Genomic DNA, 21,303 nt, shown 5'->3' on the forward strand with positions numbered 1-21,303 from the left:
AACTCTTGATCTCAGCTCAGGTCCTGATCTCAGGGTCATGAGTTCAAGCCCCGGGCTGTGAGCATGAATAATGCCATGTTCTCTCCCTCAAATTATGCAGATTGTTCTCTTAATCCTCAGATCAATTTCCTAGGTGTTCAAAATGATTGGATGTTGATATAGCTGTGTTGGAGGGACCCAGCAAGCCCAGGTTCCCCTTACTTATTCCTATATATTAACTCCAATCCAAAATTTATCTCAAACAGAAGCCTCTGAAACCAAAAGAATGGGTTTCTCTTATAGCCTTCCCTTTCAGGGATAGCAGAATTTTGACTGTAACCTCTAGAGCTGAGATTGTGACAGAGTTTACCTAGAAAATTTGGAGATATAATTAAAATAGAAGCATAGTTTCATGTTTGCTCCTATAATTTTCATACTTGATAAGGTTTGAACTGGGACTAAGACAAATGATATGAGAATCAGTTTTCTTGCTTGTCTGGACAAGTGAAAGATACTGATACATGTAGCAATTTGTTTGATCCTCTTTTCTGTAACTCTTGGTTTTAAAATTCCAAAGGCCAATGTTTTCATGTAAGAATACAAAGAAATTAGAAGATTTAAGACAAAATTATTCCTGAAGTCACTAAATACTGAAGGAATTTTTTTAATAGACTTGGAGAGATTAATTATATTCCATATCTCCCAATTTGGCAAAAAGCGGAGCTGTGCCTCTCAAGTCAGGGTAAGCTTGGGAAGCTGGACACGGCAAATATCTAGATGAAATTATTATAGCTAAGGCTTAAGAAGAAGAACATATGATTAAGACTCTCAGCAAGGAGCAGCCGAGAGAGTGTCAGTGGCAGACAGTGTTTCAGAGATGACAAATATATAAGCTTAGGGAAAGTAAAGAAGCGGGATCCAGATTGAATGGCTGCATATGTGCCTGCAGCTTCCAGTAATTACATTATCCACACGTATCAGGCAGCCTTTTCATTTTAATTATGTAACTGCATTTTTTTCTTTAAATGAGCATGGTTTATCCACTCAAACTGACAATTTTAATTTTACAGGCACTGATCATTGGATGTAATCTGTAGAGGGAAATTTTCCTACTGGCATAATTTACTTCTTACAATGAAGAAAAGTTACCTTTTAATCCCCCAATCAATATTTGGAGAGCACAATTAATTTAATAGATATCTAGGTAGTTAACATAAATCTCCAAGTTAAAAAGCCAATTCTTTTTTTATTTTTAATGCATGGAATACTAATCGTGTCTCTCAAAAGAATCCCAGTCCTCTCGGAATAAGTCTAAAGCCTCCTTGCATCAAGATGTCAAGATTATAGGTGAAATTGCTCTGCACACCGAACTGCAGTTCTCATTGCTTTTTGTTGCCTTTGGTTTCTTATGGGGAAGCACAGAAACATTCCTACTCAGTTCTCTGCTTTTTACTGTAGAGGCCACTGGGTAAAATAACTGACATCAGTTTGGGGTGTCATATTAAAAGCAGATTGCCAGTTGTAATGGGTGCTGTTCATTTTTTCCTTTGTTCCTTTTTTAATATGACAATTGCATAACAGAAAGCAGAGTTTTTGAAAAGAACCTCTGAAGCCATTGGCAGTGCATGTCTATCAGTGACCAAATGAATTAGCTAAATGATATGCAGACGTGGAATAAAAACATAGGAGGTTTGTGCAGCCCAGCACCACTTCCCTGGGTGCATTTTTCTTCTCGGGATCAGCTTGGTTGATGCTAGAGTTCTTGGCCTGTGAAAATTTATTACCCACAGAGTCGATCTGCATTCAGGCGGCCAAGTCTGAATAAATAGAGTCATTGTGCTTGTCTGGGATTTGTGGCCAGAGTTCATCCAGTCAGCCTGACATTCACATCCCAGGAGATTCATAAAAGCCAACACCCTGGTATGTGCTCTTGAATCCTGCCAAACTTGTGTGGAATTATATAAACAGGAGTTGAAGCAGTAATCAGGACCAGGTTTGAGGGGCAAGGCTCCAAAATCAAGTTTCTCCTACATTAGAAATGAACTGTATTGTAGATATTATTTGCAGTCAAACAAGAGCTAAAAAATTTTTACATAAGAGTCATTCTGAGAATAATCTTGAATGCCTACTAAGCGCCAAACATCGTGCAAGACACATTAGTAATATTCATTATGATAATTTAACCACAAAAATTTAAAGTAAATTTTAAATGCCAGAAAAAACTCTGCCCTCCGTGTACACACACACACACACACACACACACAAAAGCATATATTACACTTAATAGCAAAACAGAAGAAAAGGAAGAATAGTTTGTTTTTTTTCTGTTTAGTCTTGCATTAATGCTATCCCTAAGCTAAATATCCAATTTAGTCATATTGATGAATTGGTATCTTTTTAATATAGAAACAGCAATAACTCACATTGATAACTACTTCCTGTCAGGTCTTTGTCATCTGTATTTGAAGTAATCATGTATTTGAAACTTCTGTCTTAGTCAGTGAAAACTCAAATGGTTGGCAGGAGGTTTTTATTGATATAATAGTCCTAAAACTTAGTTAAGTAATCATACTTTATAAATAAAATTTTATTGTCACCAGAAGCAAATGCAAAATTTCTTTAATATGGCCAATTTTATGGTATTTTTAAATCATGCCACTCTTCATAAACATTTGTGAAAATCATGAGCAGAAGTAGAGATATCCAAAAATGTAATTGCTTTTGTTTCATGTTAATGAACAGTAATTTCCAAAATTGAAATTATCAGCTGATTTAAATGTCACTGAGCACAGATGTACAAAGGCTCACAACCCTATCTCCTAAAATATTTTCTCAGACCTCATGTGGGGGACCCAACTGAGATTTATGTAGGTTTAGTTGTGCCCAACCAACCTGGACCATAAGATGTGACTAATTTCAGTTGGAAGGCCCTGAACAGAAATGCAGGAAAGGAGAAAATTACATAAAAATGAAAAGGTGATCCATTAAATTTGGGCAAACTACTATTAACACAAAAATAGAGAATCATTGCTTTGTTAAGTTCAAGAATTCATAGAGGAGCTACATTTTTGAAACTAAGCCAAGTTTTGTTAATGGCGGATATCAGTACCAACAAAATAGACTCTCTATTTGGAGAACAGAAGAAAGGTCATGCATCACGAGTTGATAGGCATGTTCTTCTCAAATACAGCTGCCGGCAGAGCTCCTGGTTGGCAGAGGAAGTGGAATTCTCCCTCCAGAGGATGCAGCTATTTAACTCAGAGGAATAGTCCTTTGTCCTATGACTTTAATGGTTTTTATCTTAAATAGCTTCTTCAGAAGTATAACCATTCAACAGTGGATCTCCTTGGAGTATATGCTATCATTCATATCCAGGCTTGAGTAGTTTCATTTAGTAAAGGATTTACCTACAGTCATTCAGGTGTTTGGTCCAGATATGCACTTGGAAAGTTTTTTTTTGTTTGTATTTTTCCAAATCTTCTCCAAGTGGGGCTGGTTATCTCATAGCACAGCCTTTCTCAGGAGACTCTCTTAGCCTGTTGTTTCTACATGGAGCATAATCATTTGTGGTAATTCAACGCCCCTTGGCACTTGCCAGTTCCATCCTGACCAGATCTGCAGCCAACAGGTTGTGCTGAGTGAAAGAAGACCATCTTTAAGAAGCATACCAGACAGTTCCAGAAATGCCAGGCCACCAGACAGTCCTTTCCACACTAGAAAAGAGCAAGTTAGCCCAATGTCACTCTGGGGAGGTTAATTCATCGTGTCTCTGGGTACCACTTCTTTCAACTTGGACTTCATTCTTAAAGGTCCAAAGCAGTTCAAGGAAGAGTATGTTGTAAGATTACAACATGTTAGATATGAAAGCACTTTCACATATAAACTCTAAAGCAGTGGTCTCTTGAGAGGTGAAAATCCTAATACTAATAGTAACACATTCAGAATCAATCTAGCTTTCTGATATGTTAAAAAATTGGTTTACAAAGTGCCATTATAAGACTCTTTCTTAACCATTACAAACCTATTTTTAACCTTCAAATATTGCTATTTTGTCTCAGTGAAAAAGATGTTTAAGTGAAACATAAAGCCAGATTTAAGATTTTGGTTCTTGAAATACAGGTTGCATTTATAACAAAACCATCAAAACATTTATGTGACTCTCATTGTGTCTTTATACAATAACAAAGTAACATTTATACCTCACACAACTTAGTCCCCAGTTGCATTCATAATAATCAAACACCTAGCAAGGCCAGTGGAAAATGAATGGGTCTCCACTAAAGCATTGTGTTGAGGTAGCATAAGGATTTTGTTAAAAGCTTTAAAAGGTATTTGGCAAACCCAACAACGTAGGAAGTAACTAAACCCAGTATCCACTTGCTGTACCAAAGGTGAGAGTTATTAACAGGCCATCACCATCTTTCGCCATGCTCATGGTCTGGCCTGCACTGAAATTGTCCTGTGAGATGAGTTCTAGGAACGTATAGATGACCAAAACTATGATAAGCAGGCCACAAAGCCATGGGAGAACCTGCAGGGCTTAGATTGCATCAACTCCATACTCCAAATTTAACTTTCCATTCCCAATAACCAGGCATTTAAATCCACATACTACCTGTAGAGTATCTCCAAGTTACTCAGATATGATGATGATTCTTGTTTGTTTGCTTCCACTTTGAAATTGTAGATGCTGCTAGATGAGCATGTACACACACACACACTCACTCGCTCACTCACTCTCTCTCTCCATTATGAGAATTGACAGCCACACTTGGATATTCCACCATCATCCTGCACACTGGTGGGGCTGCCCTGTTTGCCTAATGAATCCTCAGTGATCTCTGCACCTACCTAGACCTGACCCAGGCAGGCACTTCCTTTATATATGCAGTCTGTCATGGTGAGCTCTGGAGGTCAAAAGAATTCTTCTCCAGAAGTTTCTGGCAAGCTCTGAGATAAACAATATGCTTCTACCTATAAACTTCTTGAGGAAAAGACTTCAGTCTCAGAAACCTAAAACCCTCCTATCTCCTTTGCAAGCACCTGTCTAAAAGATGACTCCTACACCTCCTCTTCAATAACATCCCCGCAGGAAGCTTGTCCCTGTGTATGTTAGTGTCCACTCAGCACCCCACCAGTTCTCTTCACACTGATACTGGCAGAACTCCAAACTCATCTGATCCCCTTCCATTCACCCTCTGCCAGGAATAGTCTGCAGTGAGGCAGAAGCAGGACTGGGGTGCTCTGTGGTATTTCAGTGGCCTGGTTCCATTACTTGCCACCTGTGACTGTGAGCAAGCCACCCTTACTGAACCCCTGTTTCAATATCTTAATGTAACTGGACAAAAATGCTGAAGTGGATTAATAGAAAACATTTTATATTAATATAAATATGTATTACTATAAAGCTACTAAAGTACACATTTTCACGTCCTTCCCCACCTTCTGCCTCTTCTCTCCCTTCTCCCCGGGAACATTCTTTTTTTGCATTGCTGGAACTTTTTTAAATGTCTATTTAGTTATGAAAGGACAGGAGTACAGGAAGAGGCCAGAAAAATTGGTTTATATCAGAAAAGGCAGTTATAGAAGAATAGAGCCAGAAGATAGGAGGAAGAAGAGAGAAGGTCTGGATTTTTAGAAGAGAGTGTGAGGAGGCAGGAAGGAGGCAGAGAGAGGAGAAGAGAGACAGGGTCACTGCCACACCGTGTGGGACTTAGAAAAGATGACTGATAAAGTGGAATGGGGTTTAGAGTGTGTTACAGTCTAGCTCCCCAGCCCTCTCTTGTCAAGAGGCTTTGATATTTACCTTACTTTTCAAGGCTGGCATGGAATATTCGTGTTTCTTTCCAGTGAAACACCATTCTTCGACTGGCCCCAAGGCTGGCCCTGATGTATTTGGGTTACATGTAAAATAGGGATAGATTCACATTGAATTGCTGATGGCAACTATCATCCCAGTGGATAAATGGAGGTTGTTTTTTATTTTGTTTTTATTATTGTTGTTTGTTGTTTTGCTTGTTACATACATGTAATTTTTTCTACACTGCACACATACCACTTAAAACAGTTGAAAATTATAATAAAAATTAGAAGCCTGGAATTTAAGCACACATCCTGATGTATGTATGGCATGCATACAATGAAGATGATATGTGAAATCTGAAGGTTTAGGGCTAGATATTACATGTTATTTGCATGAGTCTATCACCTCTCTCCCAAGGCAACTGAAACATTGTGAGAACACAGGTAACAAGAGAACCAAGCCCCCAATTAATGGGATTAATTAAATTTGTGATTCTTTAGAGGAGAAAGATTCTTTAGGAGGAGAAAATACTTATGTTTGGAACAGAAGGGTAGAGACTGATAACTTACCACGTCTCCAGCAGGGGTCACAAATGGTCCCTTATTTAGTACCTTGATAGAAGCTTTTACTGAAAAACACCACAAGGAAAAAGATTAATTTCTTATAAGGAAAGTGTTTTGTTTCTAACAAAATAATAGCACAGCAAAGATTTGTCAGATCCTTTCATTGAAGAGGGTAATTGACAATTGAAGGATGGTGGCTGTTTAAAAGCAAAATACTGCCTGTTCATTCCTTTAAAACAAAAACAAACAAAAAGGAACACTGAGTTTACAATTATACTAACAGAATCTTGAATAAATGTTAGAATCTGTGTTAAAGACTAAAGCTCAGTTGCCAATTTTGAGTCCTCATTCTCTGCACAAATGCTTCTGGAATGAGATGGAACTGAATGAAAGAGATGAAGACTAATCCCTCATCCCTTAGGCGTTCAGGAGAGGTACCAGTATGCTTGGTCATCTGGTGACATTATATTTGTCAAGCATTTGTGTGCCCTGTGCTGTTGGTTAGACATTGTACCATGGTTGTTCAATAATGTAACTGGGGCTTACTTCCTGTGCTCAAGGAGCTAGTGTCTAGCCTCCCTAAGTCTGGCCCTTTATGGGGTAAGTGTCTAGCTGCCCCCAGTGGATGCAAGTACTTGCCATGGGACAGCAGTGCCACATCAGCTGAAGCGCAGGTTGTTCCTATGACCTCACTTGGGGCTGGGTATCAGTTCTGCAGCCGCCACCTTACCCCCAACATTGTGGTGAATGCTACTAGCCTCATGCATGGCCATTATCCTTGCACTTCACACTGACCTCTTACCACTCCCACACCACACCTGTCCCACAAATCTCCTCCAGGAAGCCACTGACCCATAATGTTGCCCTTGTAGCAGTCAATATGGCACACTGTCTAGGGTGCCTTGTATCTTCCAGGCCCTCAGTGGAGCCACAACCCCTCTGGGAGGAGTCTGATGTCAGTCACTGTGAATGGGGGACAGCACCCATGGCATGTGCTCACATTGTCCCCACACCTTTCCCGTCTCTCTCCCAACTCCTAGCGGCTGCCCCAGAGTTTTCATTTGTGAAGGCAAAAGCCCCCAGGACAGAGAGGCAAAAGGGGCTGCAAGTGGATGTCACGAATTGTTCAGTTTATCCCCAGTGAGTTTATCTCCAGCATTATGTCCAGGAAATGCTCAGTGAAAACAAGCATGTCTCTCTTAATCCCTCTCAGAAGATTCAAATAGCCAAATCAGGACTGTCACTGACAATCTGACCTCAGACAAGTCCCCCAAATCAGTCAGTTGGTAACAGGATCCAAATTATGAGATAACGTTATACAGCCCAACTTCACTGATATTGTCAACCCTAATCAGCCTTTTCCATGGGATAGAGTAGGTGCTCAATAAATGTTTGTTGTTGTCTTTATGGAATTTCCAGTAGACATAAATAAATCTAAGCAATCCCGTGTGGAGGGAAAAAACTAGTCAAACTTTCTCCCAAGAGGAAAGTATACCCTAATTTTTAAAGAAAGTGAAATAGAGAAAGAATATAAAGCTAAGAAAAAAATGTATTTCAACAAGTCTCTTAGATTAGCGCTGTGGCAAATAGTGGCAATATGTCATCCCCAAAAGTTACCTACTCACCCCCTGCCTGTGAATCCCACAGCAAGTGTTGTCAGTTGCCGGGAAGCCCTTTCAGATGGAGAAGGAATGGACTAGGGTCTCCACCTTCAGTGATCCTCAAGAAACTGGAGGAGCCAAGATGAGAATTCTCACAAAACAAATGGCAAACTCCTCCAGAAAGAAAAGAACCCAGTGCTAATCCATGTTCTGGGCTAGGAGTTCAGAGAGAGGAAGGTCAACAAAAGCATGAGTGGTCAAGGAGCACTTATAAAAAGGTTGAGCTAGACCTCAGATTAAAAGCAGAATCTAAATAGAGGAGCAGCTGGAAAGAGAATGGGAAAATGACAGAAGCATTGGCTTGATTTAAAGGAACAAGAATCCAAGTGATTTGTCTGCTACTGACCCCATTCTGCTGTCTGTTTTCTTTATTGACAAGTTCCTCGGCCCCTGAAATTCTGTCTTCTAATTCTGATCTCATTTATATTTGTGCAGACTCATGTTTATTAGAGCAGCCACACAGCCCAGTGTGCCCAGAAGAGCAGGGTTCTCTCCTGTTTCCCCTGCTCCTATCTGCAGAGCATCCCCTTTCATTCTCCAAAATGTTCTTATTTGGATCATAAATTACATTGTCATCCCTGACTCTGCCTGAGTCTAAGTCTACTGAACAAAACGCTTCCTAGACAGCATTTCTGAAAATGCACAATGCTCATTATTACAGAGGGAAAACTGAAGAGAGTTCAGACTTTCCTTTGTCTTGCATATATTGCCAAATGGGTTGAAAGCAACAAAGAAGCTCACAACATAAAAGTTAAGAGACTCATCAACTAGGACTCAAATGGAAAGCCAACAGCGTAAAAGTTAAGTTAATGAAACATAAAATGTGTTAAGAGATGTAGAAGGAAATTAAGCAGTGAAACAAATTCATAAATACAAGTCTCAACTTGAAGAAAAATGGCAAGAAAAAAGTAAGGCCTTACTAGACAGAATTCCCATAAAGATACATGAATCCAGTCTAAAGTTCACAGCATGCATCAGTAACAGCAAAACACAGATGAACTAAGATTATCTGCTATGGTATTTTTTCAAGTAGCTGAATGTGGATACAACATCCTAACACAGGTGAAGCACAGTGATTAAAATCACTGCTGCACAGGTACCTGCTTTATTGTCAGTATAATAAACCTGACACTGTTCATAGAAAAGATGGAGGTCACTCACATGTGGACGGAGAAATAAAGATGTATTCTAACCAGTTGAATCCTCAACCTACTTATCTTAGAAGGAGAGCAAATTGTAGACCAAAAAAATTCAGTCACATATCTCCTTTTGACTGTTATTTGCCAAAAAGCTATTGATATTTTATACTTTGTTGACATTTAAACAGCTTCAATCTCATGTATCCAGCTATCTACTCAGCCTCTCCACTGGAACATCCCAGAAGCACCTTGAATTTCACACACCTGAAATTAAAATCTACCTTTGCCCATATACCTGCACCAGTGGTGCCCATCCTGATCAGTGGCTCCTCATGCTTACCAGGTGCTCAAGGCAGAAACCTGGGACTCTTTCCTGATGTCCTCCCCACCCCCCCCCAAGTCTGCCACATCCCACCCATCACAAGTTCCCTCAGCTCCGCCTCCAGAACATAACACAAACTCTCTCTCTCTCCATCTCCAGTGCTACCCTGCCCTTCTCCTGCCTCCGTTGTTGCAACAACCTCAAACATTGTCCCTTCCTGCTCAAATCCATTCACCGCACAGAAGCCAGAGTGATATCTGAAAAATGTCAGTTTTATTGCCTCATTCCCTGCTTTTTTTTTCAATTATAGATTCACCAGAAGATGCAAAGAATGTACAAGCAGATCCCATATATCCTTCACCCATCTTCCAATAATGTAAATCCTTCAATGACCTCCTATTGCCCTATGGATAATATCCAAAATCCTTAATTTGACCTCCAAAGCCCTTGGGATTTGCCCCTGTCCCCACTTCTCACTGAGCTCCCCCATGGTGTCCTTCATACAGTTCTGCAACTGAGCAAGGAACAAGGCCAGCCTCAAGCCTTTGCTCCCAAACTGTCCTCCCTGCCAGGAGCCCTTCCTTCCCCACCCACTCCCATGTCTCTGGCTCACTAACTTCTTTATCCTGCAAGCATCAGATTTTTTGTGCTTTACTTGGTTAGCAGGCCCTCCCTGACCATTCATTCCCAATGAGATCTTCATATTGTTTCATAGCACCTGTCCATTTCAGTCATAGCCCTTGTAATCTAGCATGTTTAAGTGTGTTTAATTTTTCATGTCTGACGCACGCTAGACCCTAACTACAATATGGTGAGGGTTTTGTCTGTTTTGCCTGTCGCCTAAGCCGAGCCCAGTAACTGTACATCATAGGTACTTCAGACCAAATTACAGAGCTGTCCACGTGTTAGTTCTGTTTCTATCAAGTAAAAAAGAAATTGGATCATCCTGAGACCCTGCTGAATTTCAGCCTGTTCCTTTCATTCTCCTCCCCACTTCAATATCCATAAACTTGTTCTATGCACAACCCAATTATAAGAAGGGCACTTAATTTCCTCTTTGAGTTCCCTCAATAACAGATTTTGACTGGTAATTCATTTAGCATACATTGAAACCTGAATGTCTACTGATTATGTTCCAAAACACTGAACTTGCTGTAATAAAGACAGAGAAAAGATGTCATCTTTTGAGGAGAACCTGGAAAATTATTATTTCTGGTGGAAAGCTTGTTTTGTCTCATAGACTTATGCTTCAGAGTCATTCGTGAATGAGTAATGAACTCAGGAAAGATCAATGAAGTATTCTCTTAACCCTCTCAACCTATTTTGCTGAGAACAAAATAAGAGGAAAGTTACGAGAGGAGATGATGATTTAGGAAGAGAAAAATATGGTCGCTGTAATGTACAACTCTTGAAAGAAGGAAATTGGGCAATTCATCTAGTTTACTATGAGTAGTTTTTCAGGCTTCAATCATGAGTCACCTAAGTAATTTTTTTTCTCTGCTCTTTAATTGCAATGTTTATTTATTTTATTATTTTCCAAGAGTGAAGTAAAACAGTATGCAAAAGCCAAACTACTTTTAAGAGAGGAGGCAGTAAAAAAAAATTTTTTGTGGTCTTTGCCTTGGTATATGACATACAATTTCAATCTAATGCCATAAAGCTATGATTTTCTCAAGGAATTATTTAAAATGTTTAAAATACTCTCATCTCTTTTCTTGATGGATGATGAGTCATCCTCTGTAAAGTTTTTAATGATGTAGAATAAACTGCAAATTAAATAGCATAATCAAAACCAGGCATTGAAAATAATGGGGCAGGCAATCAATGATGCTAAATACCGCAGTGTTAAGTGGGTGGTAACATGCATTGTGTGGACAGATTGGAGAGTGACGGTCACAGAAAGACACTGCTTAGTGACTTGGGATGACTGATGTCTAAGCCTTCATATGTCTGTGACATATGTCTAAACCTTTTGGCTCCACCATCACATCTATCTGGTAAAGGAAAGAAACCCCTGCTCCAAGCCGCCAATTCAGCTTCTGTTAGAGATCTCAGTCAACATCAGTCCTATGGACTTGCTCTCAACAGGTGCCAACCACCTGGGATGCATCACTCCAGTGATGGTTGAACAGCTGAGTTTCTCAGTTTTTGTGTTGCTTTTGCTTTTGCTCTCTAAATAACTTTCTTATAGGCTTCACATCAAAAAGCACTGTGTTTCCCTACCACAAAAGTCAGTAGGAAGTATTTGGAGGCAGGAGAAAAAAGAATCAATACACTTTTTTAAACACTGACTGCCATGGCTAGGGGAAACTTCAGATGCCATGTTAGAGATTTCTGTTGAACTTTTGGTCACATCCCTAATGATTTTTGTTATTCCAGGAAGAGTCAGTCTCCAGTGCCTCCTGCTGAGATGATGTTAAGAGACTGTACTAATAATGCATGCCATCTTTCCTTTGGGGAGTTCCAAATTCTTTTTGTGCATTTAGCCAGAGTCAAGAGTAGAGAGTTAAGTTCTTTTCAAGTACAGCTGCCAAAGGTGAAAGCCATCTTGATGAGTGATAAGAGAACCCTTTAGGAGACAAACGTGGGAACAGTGATGGCTGCCCATCACCTGCTGGGTGCTTTTTGTGGGCATGCTCCTAGGCTGGCCCTCTGGGGGAGCACCAAGAAAGGAGCATGAGAGAAGGAAATACCTGTCCTCTGAGGTATCAGAGGGGGCTTCTGGGCTCCAAGTCTTCCTCAGGCTTCTCACCTCTTTCCCCATGCCTCTTTCTACTCCCTCAGTTGTCCTCGCCAAGACAAGCTGTGCAGATATTCTTCTTTTCTCTCTTGACTGATTATGTGACACTGGAATGCCAGGACATTTGGGCCCTAATTTGCTGGAATCCAGGGGAGAAGGGGGAGGCAATAACCCCTTAGACTGTCCTCAGTAGCCTGGACAGTGACTGACTGGCTCCCTCATCATTCCCTTCAGAGAAGGAGAGGGCAGTTTGGAAACAGACATAGGTTGAGGGCCAGACTCAAGGTTGCCATATAAGTGAATAGCAAAACCTCTCCTGGAATGTAAGACTTTCAATTCCCAGTTTCACAGACCTTATGTTTTTTTTTCTTAAATCAATGTGGTTATGTCATTTGTGGGAATTATCTAAGTTCCTCTTACTCATTTATTTTCAGTTCCTTTTGCCAGGCCCAGAGGCTAATGTTCCCTGTGTCACTTATTTCAAATCTGACTTTCATTCCTACTTTGCTACAGTGTTTCTCTGTAGAGATACCCTTGTCATTTTAAGGGGACATTTCCTCACCGTGTAAGTGAACTTCCTGATCTTTAAAAGGTTTTAGCATCCCCGACCCCAGGCACTAAATGCCTGTAGTAATCCCCCTCGTGAATATAATACAAAGAAACTCCCCTGCTCAATTCCAGACACTTCTGGGGTTGGGAGTAAGGAGTGTCCTGGTTGAGAACCACTGCTAGAGGCTTGGACAGGCCTTTGCTCTACCTCCTACTCCAGTATGACCAACACATCTTCTCCCTGCCCACATCCCTCCTTGTCTTTAAAGTTCTGCTCAAGAGCACCTGGGTGGCTCAGTCAGTTAAGCATCTGACTCTTGATTTTGGCTCAGCCGTGATCTCACAGTTCATGGGATCGAGCCCCACTTCAGACTTCCATGCTGACAGAGCAAGCCTGCTTGGATTCTCTATCTCCCTCTCTCTCTGTCCCTCCCCTGCTTGCTCTCTCTTGCTCTCTCTCTCTCTCTCCCTCTTTCTCTTTCTCTCTCTCTCTCTCTCAAAATAAATAAACTAAAAAAAATAAAGTTCTGGAGCACCTGGGTGGTTCAGTCGGTTGAGAGTCCGACTTCGTCTCAGGTCATGATCTCACAGTTTGTGAGTTCAAGCCCCGCATCAGGCTCTGTGCTGACAACTCAGAGCCTGGAGCCTGCTTTGTATTCATTCTCTCTCTCTCTCTCTCTCTCTCTCTCTCTCTCTCTCTGCCCCTCCCCCACTAGTGCTCTGTCAAAAATAAACAAATGTAAAACAATTTTTTTTAATAAATAAATAAAGTTCTGCTTAAATTTCAGTGAAAAGGATTCCCTGATTGAGTCATTCATTTAACATCTACTCAGCAGATATTTACTGAGCACTTGCTAACAGTTCCAGGCACTGTTTGAGGAGCTGCTGATCCACCAGCCATTAGCTGTCCCTCAGATGGGCACCTTCCTGATGCTGTCCTACCTTAACCTTTTCATTTGCATTTTATTTCCTAAGTGTCCTCAAGTCATCCCTGGACCCCCGAGTGACTTCCTACCTAGGGATTGAGCTTCCCTAAGACGATGACTACTTATTCTGCTTTTGTTTTTGTCCCTCCGGGAGGCCAGTATAATAGTTTCTACACAGTAGGAATTCAGTAAGTGTTGGACTGACTGATCCAGGGACATGCAGCTACTACCGAGGGTGTATTTCATTTCTGTAATAGGGATGATGATACTAATGTGTCAGACTTTTTTTCTAATCTGAAGATTCTATTTAGTCTGTTGTCTAAATGGAAAGAGGAATAACATGGGAAACGTTTTGGTGTCCCTGGTAATTAATAAACTTAACATATGTAGCATACATGGTGAAAATGAACTGTATGCACTCTTTATTTTCTAGTACACCCTGAGTGAGCCTTGGTCTAAGAGGCCATGCTTTGATCCCCTCCCAATTATAACTTCTGAGACAGAGAACAGAGTATGACCTTGGCCTTCTGAAGCCTCAGAGTGTTAAGTGATAGAAAGCCAATGTACAAAAATTTAGAATAGCCAGACGAAAAGAAAGTGATTACAAGCATGAGAGAATCTGATGGAGAAATGGCAGCCTTTTTCTCTTAGTTTTTGTATTATGGAAAGTTTCAAAAACATACAAAGATGTACAGAATAATATACTAATCCCCCAGTGTGCTCATCACCTAGCTTCCACAGTTACCAACCCAAGGCCATCATGTCTCATTTATAAATGCCCATCCATTCTCCCTTCCTTCCAACTGTACTGTTTTAAAACAAATCCCAACAATATATAATTGTATCCATATTTCAAAATGGATCTCTAAAAGACACTTTTAAAAATCACCACAATATCATTACTATGCCTAAAACAAATCAGTAATCTCCTAATACTCTGACTCTTCCAACCAGTGTTCCAATTTCCAATTGTACTGACTTTTTCAGTAAATCTAAAAACTGAGTAAAAAATTATACTTTCGGGGCACCTGGGTGGCACAGTTGGTTAAGTGTTCCAAACTCAGCTCAGGTGTTGATCTCACAGTTCGTGGGTTTGAGCCCCACGTTGGGCTCTCTGCTGTCAGTGCAGAGCCCGCCTTGGATCCTGTCCTCCTTTCTGTCTGCACCTCTCCCACTCATGTGCGTGAGTGTGCTGTCTCTCTCTCTCTCTCTCTCTCTCTCTCTCTCTCTCTCTTTCTCTCTCAAAAATAAATAAAAAAATTATTTTAACTACACTTTCATTGAGGAAGAAGCTACAGGAAACAAAACAGATTTTTTTCTTAGAGGAAAGTAGAGTAAAGCAATGGTAAAGGTGATTTCAGAGTGTAAAAATGAAATAGGTCTGAGCCTCTCCGGTCTCTAGAGACTAGTCTAACCTCACCTAGAACTCCGTGCCTCCCCGTTCTCGCCCCCTGGTGGCAGGTGTGCGCTGTGGGCTTCAGTTAACTCTGAGGAGCGTCCATTTCATAACATGATGGGTCTCTACTATGTTGCTAGTAGTTTAATAGTTGGCCACATGGCAAAAACGTGTGTGACACAGGTTTTTTAAAAGTGTTGATTGAGTACATAATTTAAAGTCAGAATATTAAATAAACATCTCTGCCCTTCCTTCCAGCAGGCAGCCCAGAGAACTGCTCTCCACGCTCTGTCTGACAGGTACATTTTGTCATTTTTATGAACTATAAATTGCTTTATGAAACATTGAGCCCTATTTATTGTGGCATATAATTCATAATCGGATTTTGTCCCTAAAGTGTCTGTGAACTGGGATGTTAAACATTTTGCATGCTTGGATTTGTCATGCATGTGTGGAGTTTATTACTGCAAAAATCGCCTTGTTGTATTTCATAGAAAGTATGAAGAATCCCTTGTTGTGCAATGAAACAGGAGACAAGAAACTTAGAGGGAAAGACCTGAATGGTGCAGTAAATTCAGAACTTTGGAATTGGTTGCGATCTAAGCTCATTTTTCAGCAATAAGTACTTCATTCGTTTTGAGATGTTTTCTTCAGACTTTTTCCATATCATTTCACAAGAGCTGTCTGTCTTTTGATGAAATCCTCTCATGAAATACTTTGTGCACATAACCCAGTTCATGGTCCTGAGAGCCTGACTTTTCCCTCCACACTTTGGCTTGTGTTTTTGGACTTGTGTTATTGCATGAGATATATAAACCTAATCAGTAAACACACTTAAGCTGTATTTCACATCGTGCTCTGCCAGAAAGGCTTTATAAAGATAGCTGAACAGGGATATATAAAGTTACTTTCAGGGATGGACCATGCCCTTTTTGTTTTGATTGGTTTTTAAGCTTTCATTTACTGAGGTTGCGGTGTGTGTATGTGTGTCTCTTCAAGAACTGTCAGGAGGCGAAGATGAAGCCCCAGTTTCTCTCCACAAGTCAGGCTCTTACGGTGTTAGAGCCAGCTGAAGGAGATGTTACCCTGGCTGGCTGGTGGGCACCTTAGCATTAGCTAGGTAACTGTCACCACCTTCCCCTTCCTTCTCAGTTCTTTTTTTCTTTCTTTCTTTTTCTTTTTCTTTTTTTTTTTCTTTGTGTGTGTGTGTGGAATGAATAATAATTGACTGTGTCAACTAGCTCAGTTCACTGCTTCTCCAAGGTAAAACCTGTCACTGAGGCAAATTATCTGTGCACATGGGTGAAAAGCATTTCCTCTATGGTGGCAGGCTGAGCGTGAGTATTTTTATTTCATTTGAAAAGCCTTCCCCATGACAACCACACAAGCCTGTGTGCTGTAAGAGTGGCTGCCACAGGATCGTCTACAATTGCTCCTGGGATTTTCACAAAAGCTGATAAACTGTACTGCTTCGGAGTCTATTGGTACGAGACTCTGGATCAAAACATTTAAAATCTGACACATTAATTCCTTTCCTCTACATACTTCTTTTTTTCCCCTTTGACTTATTAAGTAAGAGCTTCCTTCAACAGAATGCACTGATAAGCAAGCAAAAGCCCTCAGATTACAAGATAATGTTATTGCCATGGTTGGATTTTTTTGGAGGGGTACTGACAATGTTATAAAATTAGATTATGGTGATGGTTTCACAACCCTGTAACTATACTGAAAACCATCAAACTGTGTTTTTTTAAATGCATGAACATTATGGTATATAAACTGTATTTCAATAAAGCTACATATATAGGCACAAAACATCACTATGAACTTTGGTAGAATGAATCAAAACCTATTTTAGGAAAATAATTGAATTCCTTTGAAGACATGGCTGCAAATACAAAGACAAGTCATCAGAAACTAGAATTGATACATTCTAAGACTGCTTCCCAAAAGATACGTGACTCTGTCTTGGATAGAAAATGTACATGGATTTTAATGATAGCAACACTATTCCCCCTTGACTTTCTTCTGATATTCTAAAACCCCTCATCAAACCCAATAGTTAGTCAACCGGTAAGTTAGCATCTTAGCCTCTGTTGATTCTGTAACCGGTAAGATCAGAATACTGTGAGGAAAAGAAAAAAAAAAAAAAGCTCATTCCCTGGAAACAGAGAAACAGGTTCCCATTATAATTTCTCTTCTTTTGAATTTTCCATCTTTAAATATAATAGAGCATTACCCCCTTAAATCTAACGTTTTTTTCTGTTCAAAATTGGGGGAATTCGGCTCGTTTTAAAGTAATGAGTTGACTTTGCCATTCTAACAATGCAGTCGTGTAAAGCTACCTTCTCTGTGCTTTCTCTATTCTATGTTTTCCACTAATTTGGGGCCACACGAGTAATAGATGTGAAAGGTATGTGTAATCATTTAGAGATACAATTTTAAATCCTTTTTAAAATAAGAACTTAAAATACCTACTGAGTTAATTGGATTTATATTTTCTAGTTTCTTAAATTAGGGAATGTTAACTTACCAGGTAATATGTCATTTTCTAGCACATTACTTATTCTGTTGAATAAACCAGTATTTTCTAGAAAATAATGAATATGATTCTGGGACATACTCCTGCGTGTCTTGCCTAATATTCTGTCTGTCAGAGGATCCACCTCAGGGTAGGAATAGAATTGAGTAAAGATTCCCCCCAAGTCATGACCTTCCCAAGGTGGAGATCTAACCCCAATATCCCTGACTACTTAGAGCCTGGTATTAATCTATTTACAAAAACTCATCTGTTTTACTAAACAATTTTTTTCCAGCCTGTTGTCACTTCTTGATATAAAATTCCATAGCGATGGGGTACCTGGGTGGCTCAGTTAAGCATCTGACTCTTTTTTTTTTTTAATGTTTTGTTTTATTTTTTGAGAGACAGAGCATGAGCATAGGAGGGGCAGAGAGAGAGAGAGAGAGAGAGAGAGACAGAATCAGAAGCAGGCTCCAGGCTCTGAGGTATCAGCACAGAGCCCAACGCAGGGCTTGAACCCAGGAACGCAAGATCATGACCTGATCCAAAGTTGGACACTGAACTGACTGAGTCACCCAGGTGCCCCAAGCATCCAACTCTTGATTTTGGTTCAGGTCATGATCTCAGGATGATAATATCAAGCCCCATGTTAGGCTCTGCACTAATAGCACAGAAGCTGCTTGGGATTCTCTGTCCCTCTGTCTCTGCCCCTCCCCTGTTCTCTCTCTCTCAAAATAAATAAATAAACTTTAAAAAATGAATAAATAAAACTCCATAACGATGAACAAGCACTTTCATTTTTGTCCTAGAAAATGACAACACTTGTGAGACCCCACAAGGTGCTTCCTGTGTTCTGTAATTCTGCAGTTGGATAAAAAAGCCCATGTTGGCTTGGGCTGTGCCACCACAGACTTCTTGTCTCATGTCCCGATAGTTAGTTCATATGTGGCCCCTTTCTCTTCCATTTAGCCTTACAACCACCTTGAGTACCTGGTGAACACAGGACGTCTGATCCAGGAGTAGAGCCATTTTGTTTCAAGATATACACTTGATGATGACCTAGGGGTTTACTTGACGTGGGGTCATTGGGGGATGTGAGTGTATAATGAAGGAAGCCAACGGCTGTTCTCTGCTTCCCCAGGAGAAAACCTGCATCCAGGCCTTTTGAGACCTGACCTGATGAGACTAGTTATAAGGGAAAGGGTTGGCATTTCCCTTTCCTTTCTAATGGCAAGCAGAAACTTTGTCCCTGTGGGGTGTCTGAGATGACAGTATCCAGATGTCTTCTGAAGGCCAATCTTGTCTATCTTTTCATTTCTCCAGTTTCCTGGTTTAAATAGGCATTCTAGCAGAAATCCAATATTTGACACTTAAAACTGTGCTTTCAAGTTCAGTGAGTCCTAAGGAATCAGTACACAACCTCAATAAATTAAAACTATAGTATTTCCATTCTCTAAATTTAAAAATCTTCTGCGGTCACCTCCAAAGAGGTGGCCTTGTTTGGTCTTGCTTGAACAACGGGTTTAATTTATAGTTCATCCCAAATAGCCAGAGCATCAAGACTGGTTCACACTGGCAAGGCAAATTTGGGCCTCAGCCCAGCTAACTTGTGCCACCCTGCAGTGACAGGAAGGGTTGTGTGAGGGTAGAATGGCACGTCTTTTTGTTCTTTCCTACTGCTGACTGTGGAACTTTTCATCCGTTTTATGCCTTTGAAAGTCATCTGGCCTACCAGAGGCTTACCGATTCCCCAAATCGTGAAAAAACCAAGAGACCAAGGCAGGAAGAGGTGGCAAAATCCTCAACAAGGTGAAACAAGCCACTTACAAGAAAACTTCAATCTATAAAGGGACACTCTCCTTCTTACTTATTCACTCCTTATGATATGCCTCCCAAGTGTTTTTTTTCTCCTTATGGATTATTGTACTGGATAGGGTAGAGAGAGGCAGAGGAGAATCAGGATAAATGGGCACGAGGCTCATTTATAAAGGTGTGTCTTTGGTGTTGACTCGCCGCACTGTGAAAGCTGCCACATCGCCAGTAATGTGGAAAATATGCAAAGTGCTGTTCAGAGAAGGAAGGGTATGTGTGCCGCATATGAAGTGCCTTGGAATATGATTAACTTCCCTTCATAAGTAGTAAATAGTAGATAACTGTGATCAAAAACGGGATTCGTGTGATTTATCAAGCTGAGCAACTGTGCATTTGCAGAGAAGCTGGAGGTCAATCTTGAAATCTAGGGCAAGAGGAGCACTAGGAAATTGCCAGGGCTAAGAAGTTAATCATACCCTTGGACTGCTTCCATCTGTCTCAGAGCGACAGGGCTGCTGCAGAACGAGCAGGGATGCTTTATAGCAGCAGATCAGGAATTAATATTTTCTGTGAAACCTCAAGCATCATTTGCAGTAACTTGGGTTTTATAAAAATGGAGCATAATTTCATATGAATAAATCACATTCAGCTGGAAATAAGAGAAGCTGGGAAAAAAAAAACTGTGCTTGACTAAAAGAAAAAAAAAAAGGAATGAGCAGCAAGAAAGCCAACATGAAAACAGTTGTTGAAGCGATGGCACTTGGAGGGCACAAGTGGCCGTGTGGTTAAATTGTGCATATAATCATCTTCTGAAATGTCAGCGTGCGACTCCAGAAATGGCTACATTTTTATAGCCGTGGAGATGCATCACCAGACTGTAACCTGTCTGCCCATCTGGCAATATCTCAGGTCCAAGATCCATTTATATTGAAATCCAAACAACTGCCATTGATTGATTCACTTACGCCACAAGCATTTATTGAGCGCATCCCGCATGTTCAGCCAGGCGCAGAGCTGGGGCAGGCAGGGGTGCAGTGGTGAGGAGAAACGGCCATGCCCCTATGCTCAGGGCTTTACCATCCAGGGGGTTGCTGGCTATGCAAAAAGAAAGGCCTCATACAGCTCATTCACATGAATCACACCCCTAAAATCTCTACTTCCCATTAGGGAGAATGTAATGGAATTAAGTAAATGAGAATTAGACCAAAATGAAGGGGTTTTACTTCCACGTGGGGCTGGTGTTCATCCAAAGACAGGACTGGAAATGGCCCCAACGCAAGGTGAGGAGCACCAGGTGGGCATCAGACTGTGGGGGGGGGGGGGCGCGGCGTGCATTCAGCTTCATCTTCCTGACACCTTGCCAAGTGGACCAACTTCAGCCAAGCAAAGGGAGCATGTTGGGGATGGCCACCAGCACAGAAGCACAACTTTCTGGGTAACATTTTACATAATGTCCGTGAGGTCCTGAGAGGAGAGTCAAATTGCCATGCACTACTAACAGTTGGTCTCTTCTGAAAGGGTCCAAAAAGAGGGCGATGCAGAACTTTTTAAGAAAGCCTTAAATTTCCAACTTTAAAGATGCTAATGTGGCATGCTAGACAGTATCTATCAGTCCTGCCCTTGAGACCCACAGCAGTCTCTCCAATGCAAAGGACTCCTTAGTTATAATGAAGTCTCTTTGGTGTACCGTGTAAATTAAAAACTTTTTAAAAGAGCTTTAGAGTTTAGAAGCACTATCACATTGTCTCATTTTGTGGCTCTCACAACAACCCCGTGAGATAGGAAGGACCCATTTTACAGGTAAGAAAACTGAGCCTGAGATAGGTGATGGGACTCATCCAGGGTCACAAGGTAGCAAGTAGCAGAGCTGGGACTAAACTCCAGGTCCTATG

General features: G+C 40.7%; 1 protein-coding gene across 1 annotated transcript in view; it reads left to right on the forward strand.

Moving 5' to 3' along the window:
* AFF3 (AF4/FMR2 family member 3) overlaps positions 1-21,303 on the forward strand; it is a 530,066-nt gene that overhangs the window by 417,491 nt on the left and 91,272 nt on the right. The window contains exon 11 of the mRNA XM_043603159.1: positions 15,337-15,377. Coding sequence (XP_043459094.1) covers positions 15,337-15,377 — 41 coding nt within the window. The remainder of the gene's footprint in view (positions 1-15,336; positions 15,378-21,303) is intronic.

The sequence above is a fragment of the Prionailurus bengalensis genome, chromosome A3 (genome assembly GCF_016509475.1).
Source record: "Prionailurus bengalensis isolate Pbe53 chromosome A3, Fcat_Pben_1.1_paternal_pri, whole genome shotgun sequence".
Classification (NCBI taxonomy): domain Eukaryota; kingdom Metazoa; phylum Chordata; class Mammalia; order Carnivora; family Felidae; genus Prionailurus; species Prionailurus bengalensis.